This window comes from Hippichthys cyanospilos, chromosome 15 (genome assembly GCF_059441005.1).
Source record: "Hippichthys cyanospilos isolate Australia breed blue-spotted pipefish chromosome 15, RoL_Hcya_1.0, whole genome shotgun sequence".
Taxonomy (NCBI): domain Eukaryota; kingdom Metazoa; phylum Chordata; class Actinopteri; order Syngnathiformes; family Syngnathidae; genus Hippichthys; species Hippichthys cyanospilos.
In genome coordinates this window covers 17875576-17901624 of record NC_142383.1, presented here as the reverse complement: position 1 = coordinate 17901624, position 26049 = coordinate 17875576, and the positions used below count along the sequence as shown (strand labels likewise).

Sequence of the window (26049 nt, the reverse complement as noted above, 5' to 3'; positions counted from 1 at the left end):
ACAGTCATGTAAATAAACAAGAACGTCTTTACAAATAATTTAAAGTGTTTTATTGTATTTGTCATTCAAAAAAAACACACCACCATATAAAAAGGTCTTCTGTTTGGATTATTTGGATTATTATCAAGCCCTTTAAGGTGCATGTACAAAATTGCCTAACCGTGTCAAAGGAACAGAACAAACAAAAGACATCGGGAAACGATGCCAACACACAAACATCAGGACGGGATTTACACGCGAGACTTGGCGCACGCTCACATTCGCTTGAACGTTTTGCGCACGGGTCGTCTTTGCAAACGCCGTTCCGCGTCGTCACATTTTACACCATTTTACAAATGGAAAAAAAAAAAAAAATCTGATCACCGGTAGCGTAACAGAAAAAAAAAGTAAAATATTTAAACTGACACATTAACGACAAAATAAAACGCTTTGGAAGCAAACGACAACCGGAGACGATTTGCAGCGTCGCGTTGGGAAAATGAATGAAAATTGAGTGTTTTGATCACAAGCAGAATTGCACATGAAGAGAAACCAAATCTGGCACCTACAGAGAAATCAGAGGTAGAACTACAGTCTTAAGAGAAACTCCAAAATAAAATCATCATACGGCGCCGAGGACCCGATTGGTCGACAGGATGCGGCCCAAAGGTTTAGCCAAGGAATCGGAACAGGATGAAAAATAAAAAGATTTGGGGTTAACCGAAAAATACACATTTAAAAATGCGTATTGATTTCAAAATGAAGAAATGGGCCGTGATAAAAGAAATAGCTTGGAAATACATTTTAAAAAGTTTTAATGCTTATTGATTACAATCTTTATATTAATAAGAAACGAAGCTTCGTGAAGCACTTGTGACATTTTTACTCCTCTAGATGGCACTGTTGCTTCCAAGAGGCAGGGGAAATTATTGATTGAATTTTCACAGCATTGGTGTTGATTTTTAAACTAAGAGCACCATCAAGAGGAGTGAAAAAAATAAGACAGGTGCTTCGTGAAGCTTCGTTTACAAATCATATCTTTGATATGTGTACGATGTACAAAAACGCCACAAAGCAACCTTAACTCATTCAATCCCAATGGCATATTTTTACCTTTTTTTTCCACTTAGAATCCAGACATAAAATTCCAAATACTTCATGTTTTTTCCAGTTTATTTTTTTGTTTCCCACAAGTGTTTGTCTAAAGAAATGGCTGGTAAGTAAACATTACCATAGTACTTAAATAGCTCAAGTAAATATTACTATAGTACTTAAATTTCTAAAGTAATTAGTATTTTAGTATCTTAAGTAAATATTACTGCAGTAATTGAATTTCTAAATTAATTGATCACCTTAGTATCTAAAATAATGTTACTAAAGTACTCAAATATCCAAAGTAATTGATATCTTCAGTACCTTGGTACCTAAAGTAAATGTTACTATAGCATGTAGGTCTCTAAAGTAATTGATTATTTTTGTATTAATTACTTAAGTACTTACTCTAGTACTTTAGAAACTAAAGTAAATGTTACAATAGTACTTATACATCAAAAGTAAATGTTACTTCAGTACTTCAGGTAAATGTTAACATAGTGCTTAAATATCTAAATAATTGATTACTTCAGTACTTTAATACTTAAAGTAAATGTTACTGCAGTGCTTAAATTTCTAAAGTAATTGATTACTTTAGTAGCTAAAGTAAATGGTACTATATTTCTTACATTCTTAAAGTAATCGATTACTATTTAATTACTCATGGTAATCAATTACTTATCACATAAGCCATTTTAGAGCCCCCTTTTGTCAAAATAACTCCACCCCCCCCCAAAAAAAAAAGCAAACAAGAATACCAGAGATCTTAAAAAAAAAACAACTTAAAAATACATCTTTGGGTTTGAATGAGGCTCCTTCATAATCATCAAAAATAGATCCAGCCATTTGTGATATCAAACGAAAACTTTCACAAGTCGGTTTCGGAGGATTTCTTCCAGAAGAAAGCGCCGTCGTCCGCGTCGCCGTGGATTCGGATGAGAGGCGAGGCTTTGCCGTACGCGCCCCTCTCCAGGCTGCGCCCACAATGGTTTTCATTTTCCTTCTGGTTATTTCGCAGCAAAAAAAACGGTGTCAACTCACGTACTCGGCAACCGTGGACGATTCCAAACGATGCTCAGCACGCCGAATATGCGTTAAGGAAAGTCTGCGATGAGCTTCCTGTAAAAGGGGGCGGAGATAATAAAGTCACCTGAGTGCAAGAATCAAAATTACATGAGATTTTCTCTTTTTTTTTTCCCCAACAAAAAAGGTAAAAGAAGTGTCCCCTCCCCCATCCGAGTTCGTTTTTTTTTTTTTTTTTTACACTCTCGTGCAGTATTTTGACCATTTTGGGTCATTTTATTCCGCATTGTTTTGGCAGTATTTTAGCCGAGGGAAGGCACAATCCTGATAGCATGACAACAAAGTGTGTTTTTGTCATTTTGTCATCGTGTGGGTGAAATTTCAGCTCCCTAGTGTCTTCTTTCAATGCTCCCCCTTTGATGTGAAATGCCTTTGATGTCAAGATCAAAGAATTGGACAAAATAGTGTGATAACTGAGTTGTTGTGAATGTTACATGTCACCGTGTGGGTGAAATTTCAGCTCCCTAGTGTCTCCTTTCAACACTTTCCCTTTGATTAAGCCCGTCATGTCAAGATCGAACAAAATACCGCACAAGGGTTAAAGGGCCGGGCTCGGAATGTGTTGTCATTCCCCGATGCATCCGCTCACGCCCCTCCCCCTCCCCCACATGTACCGTATGTCTCCGCGCAGCTCTCTCACTCACAGCCACAAGCGCGCCCCCACTAACAGCCATGGAGTTGTTGCCAAATCGCCCGTACGATGAGCCGTAGTTAACTTTGAAGCCTTCGCGTACGGCCGAACAAGAGCGAGTATTAACAGGCTGTTTGACACCAACCCACTGCTGTAAAGTGACAGTTTTTTCTGGTACTCACTAGCCAAAGACTTCTGTCCCAACATGGGCTCCTGCTCCATCATGTCCATGGAGATTTTGATACTGGGAATATTCTCATTGTAGGGATAGTCACACTGGAGGAGGACCAGGACCAGGGACAACGTTAATCACAATCACGTCTAGAGGAGCGGCACAGAGGGAACAGACCACGTAGAGGAAAAAAACCCAAAAACCTACGTATTCGTTTTCAGAGTCGATGCTGCCCTTCTTCTTGTGCTTCTTCTTCTTCTCGTCCTCCTTCTTCTTCTTGTCCTTCTCGGGGATGACGTCGTCCAGGTAGCTCAGGTCGTGCTGGGAGAACAGGTAGTCCATGGCCTTGCGCACCGCCACCAACGCCAAGATCTGACACAAAATATTCCCTTTGTCCATTCCGGAGCTACGGCCGGGCCAACCCGTGGCCCCGGGGCCATTTGTGGGCCCGCACATTAGCGTCATATACTAAATACAAATACTTCAAATATACTTGAAAAATACATCCAATACATTTAACACATTCAAATTTCGAATGAAAAATGAACAAACTATGTTTTTGCATCAGAAAATGGGAAGGTGGCCGCGGGCTGACCATGACGGGGAAGATGATGGCGGCCACGGTGGACTTGAGCACCCAGAGGAGGGCCAGGCACACCACCTGGATGAAGGTGAACAGGTGGATGCGGCGCTGGGGCACGTGGCGCAGGTAGATCAGGTCCGGCTGGTGCTTGGCCGGCATCAGCAGCAGCTGCAGGCGGTCCATGAACTGACGCAAAAAAAAACAGACAAATAAACAAACATATACAATTGTATATAATTGTATATAATAATATATAATACAATTGTATATAAATCATATCTCATTTTGGTTAAAAATAAATGCAATATTGATGTCATTTTGATTCAAAATCACCAAGAAAAATGCCGTTATTTTTACTTTGTTATTGTATGATAATTTGAGAAATTATTAACGCCTTTAATGCCAGCTTTGAACAAAAAAAAAAGAACCTGCGGCTCAATTTTGAGCATTCTGAAAGAGCATCCTCAGCATTTTTTTTATGTTATTTTTTTCCATCCATTCCCATAAAAACAAAACAAAAAAAACGTCAATATGCGTCAATGGCACGCTCGAGAGGGTTTCCTTTGACGTCCTTTCACGTCAATGGCACTCAAAGTTTTAAATGCACATTTTTCTACTTGGGGTCAACTGAAAATAACATCATAGGTAACAACCAATTGTGGATAAGCCTGAGAATGTCACATGACCTAAACAGGAAAACAGGTGAGCTGTGATTGGTCATTACCTGAGCCTCCAGCATTTTCAGTCAAAATAAAGTTAAAAAATGTGTTTTTTTTTTTTTTTTTACCTGTATTAATCGCATGTGAAAATGAATGGACAAGATATTAAGTTAAACAAGTTCAATATTCTTTTACATTTTTTAAGTTTTGAAAATGATAACATTTTTACTTGTATGGCTGATGTTAAAAAATGTTTCCTTTACAATGTTTCACATTAAGGAAAATTCTATGTAAAAAATTGACAAATATAAGTGCGAGTAAATAAAAAAATAAATAAATATAAGCGTCATATTGCATCTAATATTCATTTGAGCGAATTACCTGGACGCCATTGAGCGAGGCCACGCCCATGTACAGGAAAACGCCGTACAGCACAGGCATGGGAATGAACTGCAACAAACACACACACACAGTCAATTTACAAACATTACCAAACCAGATGTCTCCATTTAAAAAAAAAAAAAAAAAAAAAAAGATTAATTTTAGCAACACAGCTCCGCTTAAAAATAGCCGTCAAGCAGCTTTTCTCGGAACGTTCTAGAATTACACGCTGCCGTACCAGCGAGTCGGCCTGAGTAAGCATGGAAAGTACAGTACATGTATTTTTTTATATTTTTATTTCATTTTATATTCTCAATTACATTTTATTATGTATTATAAGATTTATTATAAAATGAAATGAGAACAATTCCTTTGTAATTTTCCCCCTTTGCGTTTGCAACGCAAGAGCCAGAATGTAAAACACTTCATCAAAATGTCCACCAGGGGGAGTAGTTACTCCACCTACAACCGTGACCATCTTCTTCACAGTTATGACGATTGTAAATAAACGTTTTGGAAGGCAGAATGTGCGGAGATTACTTAGCAGTTTGTCCTCAAAAGAAGTTGACAGTAATCCATATTCGCGTGAGGGAATTCAAGTGAAATCTGGAGCGGGGGGCCATTAACACTGAAATCCTAATGGGATGAAACCTTTTTTTTTCAGTTCAAAGTCTCTCTGAAGTGAAAATAAAACAACTAAAGCTGAGTGCTGATAAAAATCCTGCAAAATTAGACTGAATAAAATAAATGCTTAGTACACAAATTGTACAGCAAAACTAAAAACCATAATTTCAGGATTTCAATATATATTTATTTAAAAAAACGGGCTAATCGAAAGCTGTTGTTTATTTGGTTGTGTTGTATTTAATAATATTGGAGAGACCTGTTGATGATTGCACAGTACATGAAAAATGCTATTATAAAATAAAATGCAAAAAACTCTCTCACTTTTGCGATGAATGTTAGCATTCGCGAAGCGCTGTATTAAATGCTAACAGCTAACTCGTTGTCACTCACTAGTTATCTTGAACGATAATCATAAGTAAACATTTCTACCACCCCTGACACGAAACCAGATTGTTTTTTTTTTACTATAACAGAGAACATACTTGCAAGACGCGAAACAGGAAGTGCCAAACGCAACAACATCCGGTTAAGTTTTCACAGTAAACGGATTTTTACACGAACAAAATAAAGAAAAAGACAAAATTTAAAAAAATACGGCGATTTAGGTGGCCGAATATGTACATTTATTGTCAACGAAAACAACTAATGGTTTGATATATTGTATTTATAAACTTTATAAGGTTAAAATTGTGAAAAATCAAGCCGTTGTCTCGGCTGTGGGAGTGTCTCGCGAACGTTTGCGTTGGAAGTTGTTGCAATAAAAGGAGGAAAAACATTTTGAAAATGACAAGTGAACTTCAACAAGGCTACCATTAGAGCTTTGAAACCTGCTAATTGCGCTTCATTTCGCAACGCATTACTTCCGCCTCAGAAGTTCCTAATGGAATGAACTTTTTTTTTTTTTTTTTCCTCCAGGTGACAGCGCTTTGTCTTAAAACAGGCCGACAGTAATCCATATTTCCACGGAAGATTTCAGGAGAACTGCCGAGCTTACCTTGAGGACGGGGGCCATTAACACGGAAAGACCGGTGAGGATAAAAACGATGATCCCGGTCACTCTTTGCTCCCTGAAACGGGCAGACCAAAAAAAAAAATGAAGAATCCCGATGGGCCGGTTCGGCGCGAGAAGACGGATGGCGCCACGCCGACCTGACGCCCAGGAACTTGGGCTGCTCCCCGGGCGCCGACGTCTCGGTCTCCATCTTGAGCGAGTCGATGTGCGCGATGGAGATGACGGTGGCGGCCACGTACCAGGGCAGGCCCATGAAGGAGCACACTATCATCAGGATGGCCACCCAGAACAAGTCCAGATGGTACCCGGCGCCTTTCTGTAGAACCCAAAGCGCGCCGGTTGGACCGAGAAGCAATTTTCCAGACTTTTTTTTCCAGACAATTTTCCAGATTTTCCAGACCTTGAGTTTGTGCTCCTTCCTGTTGACGATGACGGCAGTGATCTGCTGGTCCATGAAGATCAGGATGGTGACCAATAGGGCGGGGAGGGCGGCGGCCAGGTACACCCACCAGGGGTTGGCCCCGAACGGACGGATGAACCATCCTCGCGACGAACTGGTGGGCTGAGGGAAAATTTGACATTGAAGGGGACTGGGAAAGCGGAAGAACTTTGGCCCGTTTGACCGCCGCTTCCCCTGCTCAAAGGCGGCTTTCACGGGCCGTGTGAAAGGAAACATTGTGCCCGCCAACACACCTGGCTTTGAGGATTATTTCCCTTTTAAACGGGTTCCCTCTCTGCCGCCTCGGCGACTTTGAACAAAGAATTGAAACTTCGATCGGCTGCCCCGATGTGAACGAGCGATAGCAAATGCTAATCTGCGGGTGAAATTTGGGCTTTCGAGAAACCGAACAGAAAAGAATCCAGTAAGGTTCCAGAATGAAAGATTTTTCAAAATAAAATCACTTTCAGTCTCCACCCATTTTCTATTGTTTTTTTTTATCCTCACTAGGGTTGTTGAGTAGGCATCGGGAGAACATGCAAACCTCACACAGGAACATCAGAGTTGGAATGAAACGCGCTAGGCACAGGGAGAAAATGAAAATTCCACACTGGGAGGCACAGGGAGAATGTGCAAACTCAACACAGGGAGGCTGTAGCTGGAATCATATCAGGTAGGCATGGGGAGAACACGTAAACGCCACATGGGCAGGCAGGAGCTGGAACCTAACCCGGTAGGCACAGGGAGAACATGCAAACGCTACACAGGGAGAGCATGCAAACTCAACACAGGGAGGCCGTAGCTGGAATCAAATCAGGCAGGCATGGGGAGAAAATGCTAACTCCACATGGGAAGGCAGGAGCTGGAATTAAACCTGGTAGGCATGGGGAAAACATGAAAACCCCACCAAAGCTGGAATTGAACCCGGCACCTCTGATTTCGGATGCGGCCCGGTACCAGTTGATCCCCGTACCGTTACCGGGCCGGGACCTTTTTTCAAGCCAAATTTTTTAGCGGAAGTTTTGTTGGCACTCCATCCACGGACAGCGCGGGAACCAGGAAGTATCGTCAGGAACGTACCTTAAATTCACTTGGCACGATGAGCTTGGGCGTGTCCACGCCCACCAGGGCGTCCACGCCGCAGAAGAGAAGGATGGCCATGATGATGGCAAAGTCACTGATCAGCTTCCTCACCTGCAAACACGCGCGAGCCCCACGAGCCGGGTTCGCTTTGGGTCCGGAAGCGCCGGGCGCCGGGTCCACTGACTTTGGTGGGGAAGAATCGACTGGTCTTGAACTTCTTGAGCCCCATGGAGCAGGTGTAGGTGCCGAAGAACAAGATGAAGGACATGAGGGTGATGTCAGGCACATAGGCGCAGGCCTCGCCCACCAGCCGCCCGCCGTACCGCACGCACTGGCTCCGGCTCAGCGACGCCCAAGTGGCGTTCTCCGGCTGCCCGGGAGAGGAAAAAAACTCCATTGTTGCCCCAAAAGGGCAGAAAAAGTGGGCGGGGTCGGGGGCGCCGCGTACCGGATCGGAACTGTTTGTCCAGGCGGCCGCGTCGTACAGATCCGTGTCGTTGCCTTGGAGGGAAGAAAAACAACGAAACCGATTCAGGTCGGCGCCGATAAGACTTCAGAAAACGAGCCGGTATCGTTTTTTATCTTCTCTGCATGTCGTTAATAAAAACAAAAAAACAAAAACAAGAAAACGAGTGTGACGTAAGCTGCGCCCTTGTGCGTTATTTTGACCATTTTTGGGTCATTTTCTTCAACATCATACGGGCAGTATTTTAGCCAACGGATGGCACACTTCTGGTAGTGTCATAACTAAGAGGTAGTGCCATGTCGAACATTGACATGTCATATGTTATATGGGTGAAATTTCAGCTCCCTAGTGTATTCTAATGCTTTCCTTTGATGAGAAATGCCTTTTTATGTAAAGATCAAAGGATTGGACAAAATAGAGTGATAACTAAGTGGTCATGCCATGTTGAAGTTTGACATGTCACGCCCGGGTGAAATTTCAGCTCCCTAGTGTCTTCTGTCAATGCTTTCTCAGTCGGTGTGAAATGCCTTTTTTGTGAAGATCAAAAGATTGGACAAAATAGAGCGATAACTAAGTGGTCGCGCCGTGTTGAAGTTTGACATGTCACCGCCTGGGTGAAATTTCAGCTCCCTAGTGTCTTCTGTCAATGCTTTCCCAGTCGATGTGAAATGCCTTTTTTGTGAAGATCAAAGGATTGGACAAAATAGAGCGATAACTAAGTGGTCGCGCCGTGTTGAAGTTTGACATGTCACCGCCTGGGTGAAATTTCAGCTCCCTGTCAAAGCTTTCCCTTTGATTTGAAATGCCTTTGATGCAAAGATCAAAAGACAGGATAAAATAGCGTGATAACTAAGTGTTTGTTTCATAACTTGACATGTTATCACCACGTAGGTGAAATTTCAGCTCCCTAGCATCTACTTTCAATGCTTTCCTTTGACGCGAAACGCCTTTGAAGCAAATTTCAAAGGATCGGAAAAAAAATTGTGCGTCGAACGATATCGTAATCGAATGAAGGTTTCGGCCAGGAATCGGCTCATAATTTCTAATCAATTTTACCGCAAGCGGAACAAGCGGTACCGGCGAACGGGATGGTAATGGCAATTTGCACGGACCGGGCCGGCAGATGCAGTGGTAGCGCGTGACCAGGTCGGCCCGGTACTGCGCGTTGATGGGGTTGTGCTGCGCCAGCTTGAACATCTTCTTGAAGGCGTCGTAGATGAAGATGAAGCTGATGAGCGCCGAGAAGCCTTCCTCGGTGAAGCGCGTGAAGTACTGCACCAGGAAGCTGGCGTCGGTGGCCACCAGCATCAGGCAGAAGGCGCCCGACCACAGGCCGATCCACAGACGGAACTCCAGGTAGTCGAACGCGTTGTCCCTGCCGCAAACATTTCACACTTTTCACTTCCCTTCGGCGTCCATGGCAGCTTTGATCGGAATCGAGATACAGGGTTTTGTTGTTTTTATACTTTACGGTATTCCCTCGCTTTAACGCGCTTCACCTTTCACTGACTGTTTTGCAGATTTATTTTTTAAGTCAAGCATGAACGTGTTGAGTTCTGATTGCTAAAGTTGTCATACCCCTTTTAAAAATGTATTTTTTAAATTTAATTTCACGTAGGAAAACATTTTTACAAGCTCACATAAAGTAATCAGATCTAGAAAATGGATTGATATTTTTTTTAATTCCTCAAATGAATTGTTTTGGCCTTTGGTTATAAAAGTCAGCTTATTTATAAAGAAATGAATCAAAACGTTTGAATTTTGACTTAATTTAAAATGGAAAAATGTGGGGAAAAATATCAGATAAAAAAAACTATTCAAAAAAGACAAATTAAACAAATAATAAATTTAAAAAAATATGATGAACAAAAAGCATTTAAAAATATACTAACAAAAAAATGCACAAAAACAGGCATAAAAAATATAACAAAAATAGACTGTAAATTAAAAAACAAACAATATAAAAAAACTAAGCAAAATACATTTGAGACAACCCAAAAAATATGTATAGTAAGTTAAAAAATAAAAATAAAATAAAAAATAAGTATAAATATATAAAAAATAAGGAAAAGCACTTTTATCCTTTCTAACAGAATCCCTGCTATTCTGGAAGTGTATTTTGGACCAAACGTATTAATGATGCACGAAATATTGGAACTGACTTGCTGAAGTTGAAGAGGAGGCGCTCGAAGACCAGAACGGGTCCGGTGCTGCTCAGGATTGTGAGGGGCTGACCCGCCAGCAGGCAGAACACCGAGCCCGTCAGGGCCGTGCCCAAAAAACTCTCCAGCACGCCCTGACCCACAAAAAAAAAAAAAAGATACATTATTAAATCAACGAAATTCATATTCAATGCAATTAAAAAATAATAAAATTAAGTATTATATATACATATATAAAATAAACTATAATATTAAATGAATAAACTTGATAATGAATTAATTTAGTACTCTATTTTTTCATTATTTTTTTTATCAATCTTTTGCCAAACACTTGAAAAAAATATATATAAAACATAGAGTTCAAAAATATGGATACATTGATTTTACACAAAAAGACAAGGTGAAAAGTCTTTGTACTGCAGTGAAGAGCTGCATTCAACATCAACATTCAAACGGTTCCGTTGGACCGACGGAAAAGAGAAACCAAACGCAGACTCGGCAGGAAGTTCAACGTTCCCACACGCGTACCATGCGGCCGGGCCGGCCAATCAGGACGGGCTAGTTTGAGTCGCGCTCGCGTCAGCTCCCACTCAATAAGTTGTGTGTGCGCGCGGTGGTGGGGGGGTCACATCGGGTCGCGCGCACCTGCATGTTTTCGGTGGCGTCGCCCAGCAGGCCGCCGAAGGTGATGGCGTTGGTGACCGTGCCCAGGTAGATGAACAAGATGGTGGACAGCGACTGGATGTGCAGGGCGTCGTAGAAATCGCTGGCGAAGAACGGCAGCTTGCGCTTCACGTCCAGCACCAGGCCCCCGCAGAACCTCAACCCCAAAATTCAGTCTCAATTTGGCTTTGAACTCCATGGGGAAATTCACACGCAATCCGCACTTCGGTGGAGTGAGAATTTTCAGATCTGAGTGTGAAATTTTTCACTTTGGAACAAAATTGTTTCGTTTTTCAGAATTCGGACCCAGTGGGAAAACTGATTCGAGTGAGAATTCTCCCTCTATCCTGAAAATTCTCTCAGAATTCTATCAGAAATTGAAATCCCGTTATCATTATTTTTTTCCCCTGAGAATTTTCCCAAATTTAATGAGAATTCTGACCTCGTTCTGGAAATCGTGACGTTTATTAAGAATTCTAACTTAATTCTCAGAATTCCAACTGTCAAAATTCAAACTTAGTGTGAGAATTTGGGGATTTTATTCTGAAAATTCTCACTTCAAAGCAGAATTCTCATCTTATTTTTTATGTGAATTTCAAAATTTAAACTTATTCTCAGAATTTTAACTCTTCACGCTTTAATGATTTTTTTCTGAATATTCTGAAATGTATAATGAGAAAACGGATTTTCTTGAGAATTCTCACTTTATAGTGGAAAATCTGGAGGAATTTAAGAATTCTTTAAGAATTCCAACCCTAAAAATTCACACTTTTATTCATTTATTCTCAGAATTCAGACTTTACTCGTGACAATTCAGATTTTCTCTGAAATTCTCCCTTTTGTTTGGTCTCGAAATTATGACGATTATAGTGAGAAAATGGATTTTAGTGAGAATTCTCTCTTCTATTCTGAAAGTTGTAATGTTATTCTCAGAAATCGGACAGAAACAGTCAGAATTAGGACTTTAAGTTTAAGGAATTCTTGGAATAAAGTCAGAATTCTGAATGTTTGAATTGTGACTTGAGAATGAGGCTGAGAATTCTGACTTTATTCGGTTTTGTAAATGTACTCACTAGAATTCTGAGTGTCTCATTTCTGAGAATAAAGTCAGAATTCTGAGATAAAATTAAGAATTCTGCAAGGTTTTTTTTTTCCCTCGATCGGCCAAATTTCCCATTTTCCCCAAAACGCGACTTACCTTCTAGTGCACTGCAGCTCCTCGCCGACCTGGTGACCTCCACCCCCGCCTGGACCCGCGTCGTAGGGGGCGTCGCCGTTCATGGGCGGGGGCTCCAAGCCGGCGTATTGGTTCTTTCTGGGGACCCCGAGAAAACGCGGAAACATTTCTTGGGGACATTTTAAAGGAAACTGACATCATAAAAAATAAATAAATGAAAAAATCTGCCTAAAAGTATTAGTAGATTTTTTTTTTTGTCTTGTCCGGTTTCCGTTTTACCTTTTGTCGGAGGACGGCAGCGTCTTGGGCGGTTCTATCCTGATGTCGGGGTCCCACTCGCCGGGGGGCAGGACGATGACCTCGTCCAGGAACTCCTCGATGCCGGCCAGCAGGTCCTGCCGCTGCTTGGCCTTGTAGGCGATGTCGTGGAACACCTGCCGCCAACAAACGGGAAAAGTCAAAAAAAAAACAAACAAACTTGCCACGCCGGAAAGGGGCGGGGCCTGTGCAATCAAGCCTCTCTCGGGGGTAAAGTTTAACGTGAGGAAATCCTGGAAAAGCGCTTCCTGTGCTGCCGTGTTGACATAGGGGGCTTTCTGGGAAGGACGGGGGCCCACCTGGGAAATTTACATTCCTCACAACACGCTTACACACACCTTCAATAAACCAGCTACGCTTTCGGAAAAAAAAAAAAAAAAAAGGCGTGGTTAAGGACTGCGCAATAACGTGACTTTTAAAACACGATGAGAAAAAAAAATGAAAATAATGATAGATGAATGGACTTTTTAAAGATACCAAAGATTAGTTCATTAAATATTAACCTAAATGCAATGCCAGGGATGGATTTTCACTTTTTTTTTTTTTTTTTTTTTTTTTTTTAAAGAGTCCAGACATTCAATCCCAGATACTTGTATGATGTATAAGCTCGTTAGCATTTAGCACAAATTTTAACTGTCTATTTAGAACAAACCTCGTCGGACATCAGCGTGGCGATGGCTCTTCCTATCTCGTGGTAGGACTTTGCTTTTCCTTTTGGGCCCAGTAGCACAAAGAGGAACCTGAAGCAGAAAAAAAGTTAGCGGTTAGCTTTAGCGTTGAAGCGCCAGCCGCTCGGGTGGTACCTGGTGGGCACGGGCACCTCCGTGAGCGCCCCCAGCATGACGGCGTGCTGCAGGCGGACGAACGCCACGAACGGCGTCTCCAGGAAGTCCACCTCGCCCACCAGCACGTTGGAGGCCTCGGCGTCGCGGGGAAGCTTCTTCATGAACTTGTTTTTCAACTGAGAGGCAGCGACAAACACAAAAACGAAATGCGTGAAAAAACGACTGCGTGAAAGGGTGCGCCACAAAAAACATTTTACCTGGTCCTTCTCCGGCTTGTCCGAGAAGTCGCTCAAGCTGTTGGAGGTCAGGTTGCGATGGGCCGTGGTGGGGCTACCTGCGGAGAGACCGCCGAGGTTACCCGCAAAACCCCTTTGGCGCCGCATCAAGACAAAAAAATAATCCCCTGACAGAATCGAGAAAGGGGCAGCGGCAAAGGGGATGAGCGGAACCAGAAAGGTGGACTAAATGCAGCCGGGATTAAGGCTTCCCGGGACGGACGCCAGACGCTCGCTCGTTCGGGCTCGGCAAGTTCTAAGTAATGCTTTTAATTAGCTCGGGAACGTTGTTGAATTTCGCGGAATGCTCGGGATTAGCGCTAGCTCGCTAGCTAGCGCTCGACGGGTGTATCAGTTCTGCGTGATTGGGTTTAAGATTCCCTTCAAAAACTTCTGCCGTGACTGGAATAAGAATCTTATGACTTGTAATTCCTCCTAATTGTCAGTCGTCATATTTGGGTAGTAGTTGTTTTTTTTAAACTCAATTTGGGTTCATTTTTGACCCGATAGTTTTTTTGGGGGTGTACAGTCGGTACATATATACAAAAAGTCTTCATTTATTGGGTTATTCCTTTTGACTGATTTGAGAACCCATAGAACAACCAAAAATGTTGGCTATTTTGTGGGTTTGATCTTTACATCATAGATATTTCACATCAAAAGGAAAGCACTGAAAGAAGATACAAGGGAGCTGAAATTTCACCTAGATGGTGACACTGCATCAACGTTCAAAACGGGACAACCATTTAGTTATCGCGCTATTTTGACCAATCTTTGGATCTTTACATCATAGATATTTCACATCAAATGGAAAGCACTGAAAGAAGATACAAGGGAGCTGAAATTTCACCCAGATGGTGACACTGCATCAACGTTCAAAACGGGACAACCATTTAGTTATCGCGCTATTTTGACCAATCTTTGGATCTTTACATCATAGGTATTTCAAATCAAATGGAAAGCATTGAAAGAAGTTACAAGGGAGCTGAAATTTCACCCAGATGGTGACACTGCATCAACGTTCAAAACGGGACAACCATTTAGTTATCGCGCTATTTTGACCAATCTTTGGATCTTTACATCATAGGTATTTCAAATCAAATGGAAAGCATTGAAAGAAGTTACAAGGGAGCTGAAATTTCACCCAGATGGTGACACTGCATCAACGTTCAAAACGGGACAACCATTTAGTTATCGCGCTATTTTGACCAATCTTTGGATCTTTACATCATAGGTATTTCAAATCAAATGGAAAGCATTGAAAGAAGTTACAAGGGAGCTGAAATTTCACCCAGATGGTGACACTGCATCAACGTTCAAAACGGGACAACCATTTAGTTATCGCGCTATTTTGACCAATCTTTGGATCTTTACATCATAGGTATTTCACATCAAATGGAAAGCAGGAAAAGAAGATACAAAGGAGCTGAAATTTCACCCAGATGGTGACACCGGGTCAACGTTCAAAACAGCACGACCATTTAGTTATTGTACTATTTTGACCAATCTTTGGATCTTTACATCATAGGTATTTCAAATCAAATGGAAAGCATTGAAAGAAGTTACAAGGGAGCTGAAATTTCACCCAGGTGGTGACAACATGTCAAATTTCAACATGGAACACCACTTAGTTATCACACTACCAAGAGTGTACCATCCCTTGGTTAAAATACTAACAGAATGATGAGGAAGAAAATGTCGGAAAAAAGGTGAAAATAACGCAAAGCGTTAAAGGAAAACCCTCGGAAAGTCGCGCGGCTTTCTTTTAGATGAAAATTTTTCGGAGCGTGCGGCACACTTTGAGGATTAAATGGCGCGTTAATGGCCGATGTAGGGGGAAGAGAGGGAAATGTCCCTTAATCCGTCCGGGAAGTCAAACGTCGAGACCTTTTTCGCGGGCGGTCCATCTGACGGATCTAGCGGAGCCCGGCGGCCATTGCCCGACTTACAGAGGTATCCCGTGCTGGCGCTCCTCAGGACCTCGCAGGGGTCTTCCGCCTCGGGCGGGGATAAAAAAGGCAGCGGGTTCTCAGTGAGGTTGCGGGCTTTTGGACACCCCCGCAGAAGGACAAAGGCAAAAGCGGGAAGAAATGAGGAAAGAAAGTCGTTAGCGGAAAGATGAAATGCAGGGTGGAAAGGAATGAAAGGTCACAAATACAGGGGGGCCCCAAAAACTGACCGAGACTCCCCCCCAGGAAAGAGAAATCTTTCGTGCCCCTCCCACTCCCCGCGCAACTCTAAATACGATCATCTAAAAAAAAATTGCATACGGAAAACCGTATTAACGGGAGAAAATAAGCAGATTAAATCAACTTTTTGCTACTATTTTTTACAGCGTTTATATAGGTTACAGGATAGTGTCAAACTGAAAAAAGTGCATACTTTTTACAGCGTTCATATGGGTGAGTCGAAAAGGTGCATACTTTTTACAGCGTATATACAGCTTAGTCTAAAACTGAGAGGAATTTATATGTTTTACAGCGTTTATATAGATTAAAGGTTTGTCTAAAACTAGAAAAAGTGCATACTTTATACAGGTTACAGGTTATTTTAAAACTGAAAAAAGTGCCGACCTTTTATTGTGTTTATACAGGTTATAGTTTAGGCTAAAACTTCAAAACGTGCATACTTTTTACAGCGTTTGTATGGGTTAATAGGTTAGTCTAACTCTGTAAAAAGTGCATGAATTCTTTTTTTCCTCTTGCAAATTAACTGATTTAATGCTGCGCAAAAAATAGACTTTTCAAGCATTTGGCCTGCATTATACCAATAAGTACCAAAAAATTAAGTGATACTTGTTTATTAGCCATTTTTATGGGGTTATTATTATGTATATTTTTTTTTCCCGATAATTCAATTTTCAAGCCAATAGCTCATGACACGATGAGCTAATATGCTAAGGTTAGCTTAGCATTCAGCCTGTCAAGCACATTCAAACATATTTCCATGGTATGTTTGAATCTACTTTAAATTTCCGACTATGAACCTGCTTTTTTTTAATACATTGTAACCACTTTTTTTTTTTTTAACCAGCCACCAGAGGGCACTCTCCCGGTACACAAAGCGAGACAGAAGAAGATGCTATTGTCGATTTTGAGTCTGAACTGCTATTTCACGCGATACCCGGGGACGCTCTCCCCTAGTAAACACAATCGGGCGGGTTACTGTTGTGTCGGTGCATTATTCTACCAGATCAGAGCGTGTACGTTGTGTTGAACGTATGGTACCGTTCTCCTGGCTTGAAAAGAGCCTGCTGGCACTGGAGACACTTTTGCCGATGTCGGCCAGCGAGCGCAAGTTGGACTTCTTGGTCTGGTGCCGATGTTTGCGCAGCAGCGTGTACATGACCCGCTCCTTCAGATCCGCCTTCAACTGCCCGCTCTCGATCTGGTTGTCCGTCACCATCTCTGGTGGTCAAAAAAAAAATTCCTCGTGAGACAGGAAATGAAAAGGCGGAGCTAAGAGGGCAGCGGTTGCGGCAATGCGCGCGAGGCGGCGTACCCACGACTTGGGGCAGCGTGGAGGCCTCCAGGTCCAGCAAGATGGTGCCCTTCTCGATGCACGTTTTCAGCTCCATCAAGCTGTGGAGAGACAGCGTGGCCACGTGGGGCTTGCTCCAGCGCTCGCCGCCCTTCTCCACCTTCTCCTCAAACTTGATCCATCTGGATGCAAAAGTCACAGAAAAACAATTAAGCTTTTAGCAAGATGTTGTTTCAAGTTCCAATTGATTTGCTCTCAATTTGAAAATGAGGACCACTGACTTTGACTGTACTTTTACACTCTTACATAAATAGGCCCGCAAGGATTTACACGCTCGGCAACACAATTTAGCAAGATGTTGCTTGATGTTCCGTTGAATTTGCTCTTAATTTGAAAACAATTGGAGATTCGCTGACTTAAACTCTTCACTTTTACATAGTAAACATAAAGGGTTTTGCAAAGTTACTCTAGCACAATTTAGCAAAAGTTTGATTCATGTTCCAATTGATTTGCTCTCAATTTGAAATGGGAAAATGCTCTCTTCCCGGCATGGCAATCCATTAGATTTGCTGATCCCTGCAGAAAGTATTAACAGTTATCGAAAACTTGACTTTTTTTTTCTTTAAACCAAGGATATTTTTAAGACAGAGTGAAGGGCCAAAGCGAACAACCCACGCTAATGCTAGCGTAGCACTTTCTTTCGTCCAAACGGCTTTGGTTGAGTGAGAAAAATGACTGAGGACGGCACATGGCAGACAAGCGGGTAAGACAGACCACGAAGGATTCTTTACGATAATCCCGTCTCAGATGTCACCTTCACAAAAGAGCAATTCTCCCCAAGCGGGTGGGATTACCCGCGGGGCATCGGGTTTCACTCTGCAGCGCACGCCGTCGTGCGAGGACTGGGAGAGCGTAACGCTTCCTGACCTTAGAATCCCGCCCACAATTTAGACCGGTGGCTCTCGACCTTTTCTTTTTGGGTAAAATTTAACAAAGGCATATGTTGCAAAAGTCACTGTCACACAATTTAGCGATAAATTGAGTCATGTTCCAATTTATTTGCTCTTAATTTGAGAAGAATCAGAGCACTGCTTAAAATGAAAAACATTTTTTTATTTAGTTTTATGTAAGGTGGCATGCAATTTGCAAAGGAGTCACTATAACACAATTCAACAAAAAGTTGCTGTCTTCCAATTTATTTGCTCTTAGTTTGAAAAGATTTGAGAACCGCTGATTTAGACTGTACTTTCTCACTTTTACACAAGTGACATACAAGGTTTTGGTCCCCATAACACAATTTTGCAAGATGTTGCTTCATGTATCAGTTTGTTTGCTTTTAATTTGAAAATAATTTTAGGAACCCAGATTTAGACTTTACACTTTTACATAAGCATACTCACAAGCTTTTGAAAATAAGTTAGCATAACCTAATCTGGCAATCGTTTGAGTCCTGTTCCAATTTATTTGCTCTTAATTTAAAAAGATTTGAGACCCGCTGATTTATATTTTCAGTTTTACATAAGTAGACTTATAACTTTATAAAAAAGACATTCAACGTACCAATTTATATGCTCTTAATTTGAAAACAATTTGAGAACCGCTGATTGTGACATATTTTTTCCGTTTCACACAAGTAGACATACAAGTTTTGCAAGGACGTTACTATAACACAATTTAGCAAGCAGTTGCTTCATGGTCCAATTTATTTGCCCTCAGGTTGAAAGGACTTTGAAAACCACCGATTCGGACGGATCTTTTTCACGTTTACATACCGCAAGTGCGCATACGCCATTCGGCAAAGGAATTTAACAATGACTTGCTCCGCGTTCCAGTCTATTTGCTCTCGATTTGAAAAGAACTCGAGCGCCGACGATGTTTTCGGTTTTACTTCTACACGGCCGTGGAGCGCAATCAGTACGTTGTGTTTTTGTTGCCATCTGCTTGTTCTTTGTCAAGTACGGAGTGCGAGTAGATTTGCCACCTCTGGGAGTTTCTGCCCATTCCCGCTCCCACGGGGCAGGTACTACCGGTATTCATCTGATAAGCGCAGGGCGGTATTCCACCCACTATAATTTATGAAGGCTTTTGTAAGCGCTGCGCCGGTGCCAAAAGGCCAAACGAAAGGCCGCGCGCCAGCGCGCACGGAAACCGGGAGATCCTTTACCTGGCCGTCTCCTTCCACTCCATCTCCTGCCCGTCCACGGCCAGCAGCTCGTCCAGCTCGGTGAAGAGCTGGGGGGGAGGGGGCCCGTCGTCTTCCTCGCCCAGAATGAAGCGGATCCTCTCCGCCGGGGAAACTGAACACGGGGGAAACGGAGATCGAGTTTGCGACCGGGATGGCGAGACGCGCCGTCGGGGTCGGGGGCGCCTTCGGGAATGGCGCACCGAGCGTTATGCCGTCGTGATTCATATCTTTTCAGGCGGCGGTCATGAGAATGAGGCATGGTTGACACCAACGTGGTGCCTGCTTTTTTTTTTTTTTTTTATAGGAGTTACACAGTGTTTGTACTATAGACTTTAAACCTTTACATTTTTAACTATTTTTATTCATAATGTTTTATTTTTATTATTTTTCATTTTTTAAATATTTTATTTTAATAAATATTTTTACCAAGAACAATCATCCATTATCAATCATTGAAAAAAATAAATATAATTAAATATATAAATAAATATAAAAAAAATAAATAAATGATGAATTCAATTGTTTGTTAAATCAGCGGAACTTGGAACAGAACTCCAAAATAAGATGTCATAAGTCACGAGAGCAACTGTGACAACCCCCGGCCCCTCCCCCTCCCGCTTCTGCCGCCGCTCGAATCCTCGGGCCCAGCGCCCCTCACTTCCTGGTTTCGTTTCCGCCAGATTGAATCAAAAATGTAGCCGCTGACCACTTTGGACACGCATGAAGAGTAAACCTTCTCGCTAATTATTTCCCCCGCAAAGGAAAAGGCTTACAAATAACATGATTGGTTACACCAAATTTATAGGTCCAACGTCCCATTCCTGACCGCTTGAAAAATCGTTGTTGAAAGTTAATCGCAACATTTGGCAACGACAGTTTAGCATTGCATTCTAATCAACCTATTCATGTATAAATATAAATACATAATAAATAAAACATAAAAATATAAAATAAAAAAGTTAATTTAATTTTAGACAAATAAAAAACAAAATAAATAGGTAATAATTTTTATTTTTTTAAGAATTAAATGATAAAAATGAATAATATATAATATATATAATAAAAAATATAAACACACATATACACAGGTGTGTACATATAATTTATTTTAGAATATAAATAAATTAATTATAAATTATATGTATATATTTTTATATTCAAATAAAAAGAAGAGTAAATATGTATATATTTATTTAAATTGTATTTTTTATTTTAAGTAAATGTTTTTTGTTCAAAATAAATTATTTTATTGATTAAAAAATATCTATATCTACAATATCTATTATACTATGTGTTCCTGATTCCATCCAAATACACACACATTATATATATATATATATATATATATATATATATATATTTGGACGAGCTGAGAATCAGGAAGAGATAGCACTTGGACACGCCCATGCTGTGAGAAAGCGCTCAAGGTCGACTTCCTCGCAGAGAAGAAGCCGCGTGTGGCCCGACGCCAAGAGGGCGTGGCTCCCGAGTCGGGTTGACTCAACGTCTCGGCGACGCGTCCTTGCGTTCATTGATTAGCGGCGAAGCGCGATGACACGGCACCACGCGGATTAGCCCCGGGAGCCACTCTACTGGGAAAGTTACACAACAGCATGAGGCTCCAAATTGAGCTTCTAATCCCAACTCACGACGCTTGAGCTGAATTTAGCCCGCCTGCGCTAAAACGCGGCGCCGCCGACGGCACTCCGGGGACGGCGTTCCCTGACCGATTCCGACGGGAACGATTTCAGTCTGTTTTGAGTCTTTTTTTGTTTGTTTTGGTTTTGATATAAATCGACCGTTGGAAAAAATAAAGCTAGATCGTAAAAGAGAGATTCAACTCCATTCGCCCATGTGCAGTATTTGCGGGTCATTTTCTTCCACATCATTCTCACAGTTTCATAGTAGGAGTGCCATTTCAGCTGCCTTTGATGTCACAAATAAAGGATGGTACAAAATAATGCGACTGGAACTTTAATATTGGGTGAAATTTCAGCTCCCCCGGTGTCTTCTTTTCTATTGGTCAGTTTTTTCTTAAGGCAAGGAAGAGACGCGCAACTCACTGAGCGGTTTGAGAAGACTGGCGGCAGCGTCGTCCGCATTTTCGCCGTCCGACTTGTAGCCTTCGGCGCTGTGTTCGCCGCGCTCGCGCCTCTCTTTGTGGCTGGACTTGCGGCGGTGGCGTCTGCGGCGGTGGTAGCTCTTGGGGACGTGCACGCCGATGTACACCGTGTGGTGACCTGCACAAACAACAAAGGAAAAAAAATAAACATTTTTGATGCTATGCCAGGATCGGTACGGTTTCTTCTCAAATTAAGAGCAAATTAATTGGAACAAGCGGTGACATTGTAAATTGTGGTATTTTAGACGGAAGCAGCCATTATATGCGCAGGTTTCCAGCAGTCAAGCTGGAAATAAGACAAACGTTTTCAAATTAAGCGTCAATACAGTGGAACAGGAAGGAACATTGCTACATTACATTATGGGGATTCCCTTGCGTAAAATTTTGTTGTTGTTTTAGTTTTGTACGGATGCAATGTCTATATTGACAAAATTTTTCAGAAGACATGCCTGAAATAAAACAGGTTACTTTTCAAGTTAAGAGAAAATGAATTGGAATAGGAGGCAAAGTCGCTAAATTGCGTTATAGTGACTCTCTTGCATAAAATTCTATGCCTTTGATAAGGTTTTGAACAGATGCCAGGTCTTTGATGCAATTTTTCATCAAATTTCACCTGAGTGACCACATTCTCAGGCAGCCAAGCGCAAGTACGACAACAACAAAACTTCCTGGTAGAGTTGTGGGAAAACACACACACGCACACAAACGTGTGATCGCTCACCTTCCACTTCCTCCTCATCGCACATGTGCTTGACAAAAGACGCTCCTCGGTCCAGGACGGCTTCGTCCTCCACTCTGCAAAACAGGCGGAATAAAATACTTTTGATAATTGGGTTCTCAACTAATCAATTACTTCAGAAAAACAGCTATGCATGGGCTTGTCTTTCTCTGATGGCCCATCTGGCTCCTTCTCCTTCTGTTGCCAGAGGCATTGACTCCCCTGTAACATTTACAAGAACATTTTCAAGACAAAAATGGAAAACTTGAATAACATAGCGCTAGTTCAGTGGACACTTGGGATTCAACTCAGGAAGTATACATCCCTTCAGGATGGGATGGGGGGGGGGGGGGGGGATACATAATCAGTGGGGACAGTAGTGCTGGAGCCTAAGGTGATGGGGGGGGGGGGGGGGGGGGGGCGGGACGAGGGAAACATACACGTGGAAAAACACGCTCATATGTGGAAAACCACACTCATGTGGAAAAACACGCACGAAAAGGTGGAAAAATCCTGCTCTCACACATACACCGCTCTCTCATGAATAATGATCCTCCTCTCTCACATTTACTCATATAATATTTTTATCCAATACTCTCAAACAGTGATTCTTCTTTCACATTCCGGTGTAATGCACTACTCTCACAAGCACATTCACGCATGAGTGTACTCCTCTCACACATGCAGACTTTCCTCTGACTCTTTCAAAAAGACACCTCTCTCATTATACTGCGTGACTAATTATTTGCTCAAACTCCTCGGAAATGCAAACATTCCTCTCCAGCACACTCTTCTCTCACATGTCATCTTTTTTCCAGCCCTTCCTCTCACACATGGATTTTTTACACATTGCTCTCTGACACTCTCAGTCACAGACTCTCTTCTCACATAGACTGTTTCCAACCCCTCCTCTCACACATCCTTACGCCCCTCTCACAAACTTGGCTCAAATGCAGACACCCCTCTCACTGGAGAGCGTACTCCTCTCACACGTGCAGTCATTCCTCTGTAACTACTCTTTTACACCCCTCATATCCAGACATCTCACTCATACATGACTCTTCTTACACATGACTTCTCACACTCACAATCTAACACTGCTCTTTCATTTACACATCCACCTCTCTCACAACCCCTCTACAACACTCCATTCATATAGAAATTAAGTCTCACATAACACCTGCAAGACATTCTTTAACGCAAGAGAATACCTCTCTCACACACTATCTCTTACACCTCTCAGGTGTATCGGATTGTGCACACCTCTCACATCCACTCACACCTCTCTTTCAGGCACTTGTTTCTCACAGGCACACAATCTCTCACGATGACTGGCACAGAAACTTTTGCGCATGAAAGCAAAACGCAGATAAGATCCAACGACAGTGCGCAAATCTCCCTTTGATCTTATCGCAGTGTTCTGTGACCTCCTCTTCCTCGTTGAAGGCGCAAACACCAACATCATCAACATCTTGGAGATCAGAGATGGCGTGACGCGGGCAACCGCCACCACCCTCCAGATCCTATCATTTCCCTTCACTTTTTGATTGCCGATGTCAGTGAGATATTTAGCTCACAAATGCCTCATGGTGATTTACTTTTGTTTTATTATCATGATTTGGAAGTATCAAGCCTTGAAGCCTTTTTTATATACTGCTTGTTTAAAAGAAGGGCAAAAATTAGACATGTTTGACCAAACATGATGAATAACTAGTAGCATGTTACCCAACTAGTACAGTGTTCCTATGCTAAATCGTGCTTCAGTAACATTTATGACCATAGTTTTTTTTTTCTGTTGGAGGTTTATTTATTTATTTTTGCTTATTTTCCTTGCTATTTTGATTTCTTTTAGGTCAGACCAGTCAAAAAAATAGAAATCTATTGCATGGATTTTCATTTTTTTTACCAAGTCAACCGCAGATTCATCTTGCTAATTGTCTTGCTATTTTGGACCCAATTAAAAAAAACTGATACATGTATTTCTTTTGAATAAAATTAACAAAAAAATAAATAAAACGGGAACAAACAAAAAAAGTTTTCCATTTTGCGGATTTTGATATTTTTGAGAAGTACGCCCGCAATAAACGAGGGAACAATGTGCGCAAAAGTCGTCCAACAAGTGTGCAGTTAGAAAAAAAAGAAAACAAAAACTAACAAAACAATCATTCTAGCAGCGCTCTGAAATGTTTCACTAATGAGGCCAAAGAGCATACGGTACATGAACCTTGAGCTGGATATCAAGGATATCAAATATTATTTAGACGAATCTGCTGTTTGGCAACTGGGTGCACAGAATTTGGGGAACTGTAACGAGTCAACATTTAATAGAACGCAAACGGCTTTAAATAGAATAAACAATGAAGAATTTGTGAGGGAGCAACACGTGGTCGAAACTGACAAAAAAAAAAAAAAAAAAAACTCCCCCTCGGGGGTGGGGTGGGGTGGGGTGGGGTGGGGGGCGCCCGGGACTCGTGCGCGCTGCAGTGCTGTCGTGCACGCGCGCCTTAATGCAAAACCGATTACGGACACCTTTAAGTCCATGTCATCATCGCGAACACAAATGAAAACAAAACAAAACCAAAATAAAGTGAAAGGAAAGTGAGTAAAGTTTTAGAGGAGGAAAAAAAAAAAAAAAGTTTCGGCGGACTTACTTCTTATCCGAACTCATGGTCGCGTCTTCTTCTTTTTCCGTCTTCTTCCTCTCCGACGAGCCGACGTGTCAGCCAACGGGCCGGCCTGGGAGTCGCGTCCGAGCCGGTGGCGGTTCGGGGCTGAAGGGAGTGTCTCACAGGTGGCGTCCAGGTGTCATGTTGGTCGGAGGAAGACCAGAGAAATGTCCAAAACAAGTGTGCTCCGCGTGTTCTCGCGGATGGTGCCGTCTCCTTTGGACACATTGAAGTGTCATCCCGCCTCCTCGGTGACGTCAGCCACATGGGGGCGTCTCCTCTGAGTCACTCGGCTACCTTTGCGCGCGCATGCGCAAACACGCACACGCTCACCTCGTGTCAATGTTGATTCAGCTTTTACATTTGTAAAATGTATTCAGTCGAATTGTAATAATAAACACGAGCTCATCTCTTTTCATTCTTTATTTATTCTTGTATTATTTGTATATATTCATTTTTTTTCGTATTATAATAATAAATATTAACAATTTACATTTCCGAGCAACCGAGTGCAAATACAAACTTGCTAGCAAAAACATAGATCAGGGGTGTCAAACATACGGGGGAATAAATGTTTTATGGTTAATAAAACACTGTTTTATGATTGACAGTCATATTGTGCTTGAACTATTTTGGACAATATTAAAAAAATAAACATTTAAAGTTGTTTTAAAGTTATGCAAATACAGATCCTAATTTTCTTGGTTTGGCCCACTTGGGAATAGATTTTGCTTAAAAGCTAACGAAGCATCTAGCAAAGGGGTCTCCTAACTACGGTTCAGGGGCCATTTGCGGCCTGCCGTTCATTTTTCAGTGGCATATATTAAAAATGAAAAACTAGTGAAAAAAAGGAGTGGTGTAAAAAAAAAAAATCCAGTAAGTGCCATGAGTGCTAATAATTATTTTTTTTCATAATTATAACAATTAATATTGACGGTCATTTACAACCAACTGCAATTTTTTTTACAAACTTGCTCGCAAAATTGAATATTTATGGGGAAAAAATGGATATTTGAACGCTTCTAAGTCATATAGTCTTTATCATCTATGAAGAATAGCAAATAATATTGCATATCATCATGTGTTTACATTCTCTGGTTGGTTAACAATGTAGCAATTGAAATGGTTTGATTGTGTTTTATTTGTACTTATAGAGTTAGTTTTGTATTGAGATCTTTCAAGTCAAACGAAAGCACATTTTAGTAGGACTGGCGCCATCTGCTGGACATTTTTTCAATTACCGGAACAATTTGAGAGCATCCTTCATAAAATCAAGCAAAATAAAAACAAG

General features: G+C 41.7%; 1 protein-coding gene across 4 annotated transcripts; it reads right to left on the bottom strand.

Annotated features, from left to right (window-relative positions):
- Nucleotides 1-27: 27 nt before the first annotated feature.
- LOC148412054 (electrogenic sodium bicarbonate cotransporter 1-like) lies at nucleotides 28-24981 on the bottom strand. Of its 4 annotated transcripts, XM_088434488.1 has the most exons (27): nucleotides 24744-24981; nucleotides 22096-22169; nucleotides 21316-21492; nucleotides 19232-19364; nucleotides 17089-17249; nucleotides 16815-16994; nucleotides 15537-15632; nucleotides 13570-13646; nucleotides 13331-13488; nucleotides 13180-13267; nucleotides 12489-12643; nucleotides 12231-12347; nucleotides 11015-11189; nucleotides 10370-10503; nucleotides 9320-9582; nucleotides 8190-8242; nucleotides 7926-8111; nucleotides 7739-7852; nucleotides 6620-6781; nucleotides 6357-6535; nucleotides 6202-6274; nucleotides 4581-4649; nucleotides 3553-3726; nucleotides 3165-3329; nucleotides 2968-3061; nucleotides 2117-2190; nucleotides 28-2045 (listed from the first exon to the last, which is right to left on the bottom strand). In XM_088434488.1, exons 1-26 carry the CDS (start codon nucleotides 24758-24760, stop codon nucleotides 2147-2149), a joined length of 3318 nt encoding a protein of 1105 aa, XP_088290614.1. In that variant the 5' UTR covers nucleotides 24761-24981; the 3' UTR covers nucleotides 28-2045; nucleotides 2117-2146. The 4 variants fall into 4 exon arrangements, with proteins under 4 accessions (XP_088290614.1, XP_088290613.1, XP_088290616.1 ...); XM_088434487.1 differs by lacking the exon at nucleotides 2968-3061; XM_088434490.1 differs by lacking the exon at nucleotides 15537-15632.
- Nucleotides 24982-26049: the final 1068 nt, after the last annotated feature.

What these genes read in the sequence shown, in the direction of transcription:
- LOC148412054 (XM_088434487.1), bottom strand. An exon ending in CTCCTCTTCAACTTCAGCAA is followed by an intron (nt 9,583 to 10,369) that starts GTCAGTTCCAAT and finishes TGTTTGCGGCAG; the next exon opens with GGACAACGCGTTCGACTACC. An exon ending in TCGTGCCAAGTGAATTTAAG is followed by an intron (nt 6,782 to 7,738) that starts GTACGTTCCTGA and finishes ATTTTCCCTCAG; the next exon opens with CCCACCAGTTCGTCGCGAGG.